This window comes from Berghia stephanieae, chromosome 6, assembly GCF_034508935.2.
Source record: "Berghia stephanieae isolate SIO BIC M18660-M18661 chromosome 6, UCSD_Bste_1.3, whole genome shotgun sequence".
Taxonomy (NCBI): domain Eukaryota; kingdom Metazoa; phylum Mollusca; class Gastropoda; order Nudibranchia; family Aeolidiidae; genus Berghia; species Berghia stephanieae.
In genome coordinates, this window is record NC_088365.1 from 23,084,094 (window position 1) to 23,086,593 (window position 2,500).

Sequence of the window (2,500 nt, forward strand, 5' to 3'; positions counted from 1 at the left end):
CAAAAGTCACGGGGTCAGAGCTAAACTCAGGATCCAATTGATGCGACACCCTCCGCCTGGCAGAGAGAGAGAGAGAGAGAGAGAGAGAGAGAGAGAGAGAGAGAGAGAGAGAGAGGACAGCGAGCGGTCGCACAACCGACCGAGCTATCTAGCGACACTAAAATATGGCTTTCAAACTTAGTATCAATCGTGCGCTCCTCTCTCCTGACTTCCGTAAGAACTACAACGAGACTAGACTGGCTAACAAATCCCGCGAACTCTCTATAATTGGTGAGCAAATTAAGCTATCCACCATCCTATGTATGAAACAAGAAAGAAAAGAAAATTCCCCTTTATTCTTCCCATAGGGTAAATTTGTCTCTAGAGTCTATTCCAAGGGAAGACTCAGCCACAGAGCAGCGCCGCAAATTGAACTAGGGCGTGATGACTTGCTCAAGGTCACACAGCGCAGTGGCGGGTGATCGAACTCGGTACCTTTCAGGTACGATGCAAAGACCGTACAGCTGAGCCCCGCTGCCGAAGACATGTCTAAAGGTGAAATAAAAAGTCCACTTATATCTTGATGTGCTCAAAGCTGCAGAGCACGAGCCAAGAGCAAAGACCTAACGTGTAGTACGAGATGTGTTACATTTGTTGTTGTTGTTGTTTAGAGAGAGAGAGAGAGAGAGAGAGAGAGAGAGAGAGAGAGAGAGAGAGAGAGAGAGAGAGAGAGAGAGTCAACGCTGTTGACACCCAGGTCCTCATTCTTCACCAGGTCAGGGAATGTTTTAGAGTCTTTTTTTTTTCAAAGCCTTAAAATTAAATCTCCAGATTTATGATTAATTCAGAAAAGTGGGTGGCGCGGGCACTTATATTGTTACAACAAGAGATGGAGTGAGTAGGAAAGTGATAGTGAGATCGTGGATAGCTCATACGGTAGAGTCACGCTCTCCCCGGCCAGGCGGAGTTGTCGTACCAGTAAGGTCGCGGGTTCAAACCCCCATCACCGCCGCGAAAATTTTTATTCTCTATTGTCTTCTGGCACTTTCCTACTCACTTCATCTCAGGTTCATTATTAATGTTCTCTTAATAGGGAATGAGATTAGCGGAAGAGTAGCGTCCCTTGATTGGACGTCACCTTACAGAGAGAACGTCAAAATGGTTTTGCGCATGCGTCTCTCTCGTCCTCGATTTCGGTGAAGTGTCTCGTGCGCTTTCACCGGAAGCGAGGACGAGAGACGCATGCGCACAACCAACATGACGTTCTCTCTCTAATAACTTTTCCGCCGGTGACGTCCAATCAAGGGACGCTACTCTTTCGCTAATCTCATTCCCTATAACCATCCGCTTACAAACATTATCCTTTTCAGGATCCCATGGCTTGGGGGTTCCCCTACACGAAGGGCAGCACAGAGAGACCTCGCCTGCCCCTGCCCTCACCTTACCTAGTGCATCAAATGAGAGAACAGCTCTGGAAGTATCCAAGGAACAAGCTTATCCTTCAGTCTGGCACACCAACTGCCCAAACCAATGAAGAATCCGGCTAGACCGATAACTATGGCGATGTATTTATTTTAGATTAGGCTTGGCCTACTACTGCTAATAGCGCGGGAGCCTATTTGTACTCCTACTAAAATTAGAATTTACGTAATTACTAAAAATAGAATATTTTATAGAACTGAACCTACAATATACTCTTAAAGTCAATTGATATATATATACTGATTTATTTATGCATTCATTCAATCATTAACTCATTTATTATAATAAGTTTATGTGCGGCTTTGTTGTATGACGCTCGTTTTCAGAAAAGACTCTTTACTCACATTCTCTCACCGTACTCAGCCAGGTGTAAAATGAGTACCCTTCCGTTACCAGCGTTGTCTTTGTCCGAAAAAATTGTAATATCGCATAACAGGCGTCATGTCCTGTCCTATATGTTAATTATTGCTGTTGGCCAGGGACCCCTTGTAAAGCGCTCCAAGCAAGTTTTGTTTAATATCGCGCTATCTAAAGCTCAAATTAAGTCTGTTAGTCTGATTTTATGTGTGTGTGTATGTGTGTGTGTGCGTTGTGTGTGTGTGTGTGTGTGTGTGTACGTGGTTATGTGTATAAGTGTTTGTGTGTGAACGTGTGTGTGTGTGTGCGTGTGCGTGTGCGTGTTGGTCTGAATTTTTCTGTGATTGCTAGATGAATAAATATTCACTTGAATTTACACTATCATTGGTTTTTTCTCTCATGTTATTATTTTGGTAAGAGTCATGACGTGTCCATAACCCCCCCCCCCCCCCACACACACACAAAACAAACAAACAAACAACAACAATAACAACAAAAAAGAAACCAATATAATTTCCTCTTAGTGCTAATAAAGTTTATCCTTATCATCTTAACATATTAAATCTTATCATCTCTCTCTCTCTCTCTCTCTCTCTCTCTCTCTCTCTTATATATATTATATATATATTATATATATATATATATATATATATATATATATATATATATATATAGAAAGAGA

At 42.3% G+C, this 2,500-nt stretch overlaps 1 protein-coding gene across 1 annotated transcript in view; it reads left to right on the forward strand.

The window, feature by feature from the left end:
* Nucleotides 1-2,197, forward strand: part of LOC144974691 (uncharacterized) — a 13,274-nt gene extending 11,077 nt beyond the window's left edge. Inside the window, exon 5 of the mRNA XM_078917831.1 lies at nucleotides 1,350-2,197. Within this exon, the coding sequence (XP_078773957.1) occupies nucleotides 1,350-1,526 (177 nt within the window). The 3' untranslated portion in view covers nucleotides 1,527-2,197. The remainder of the gene's footprint in view (nucleotides 1-1,349) is intronic.
* Nucleotides 2,198-2,500: the final 303 nt, after the last annotated feature.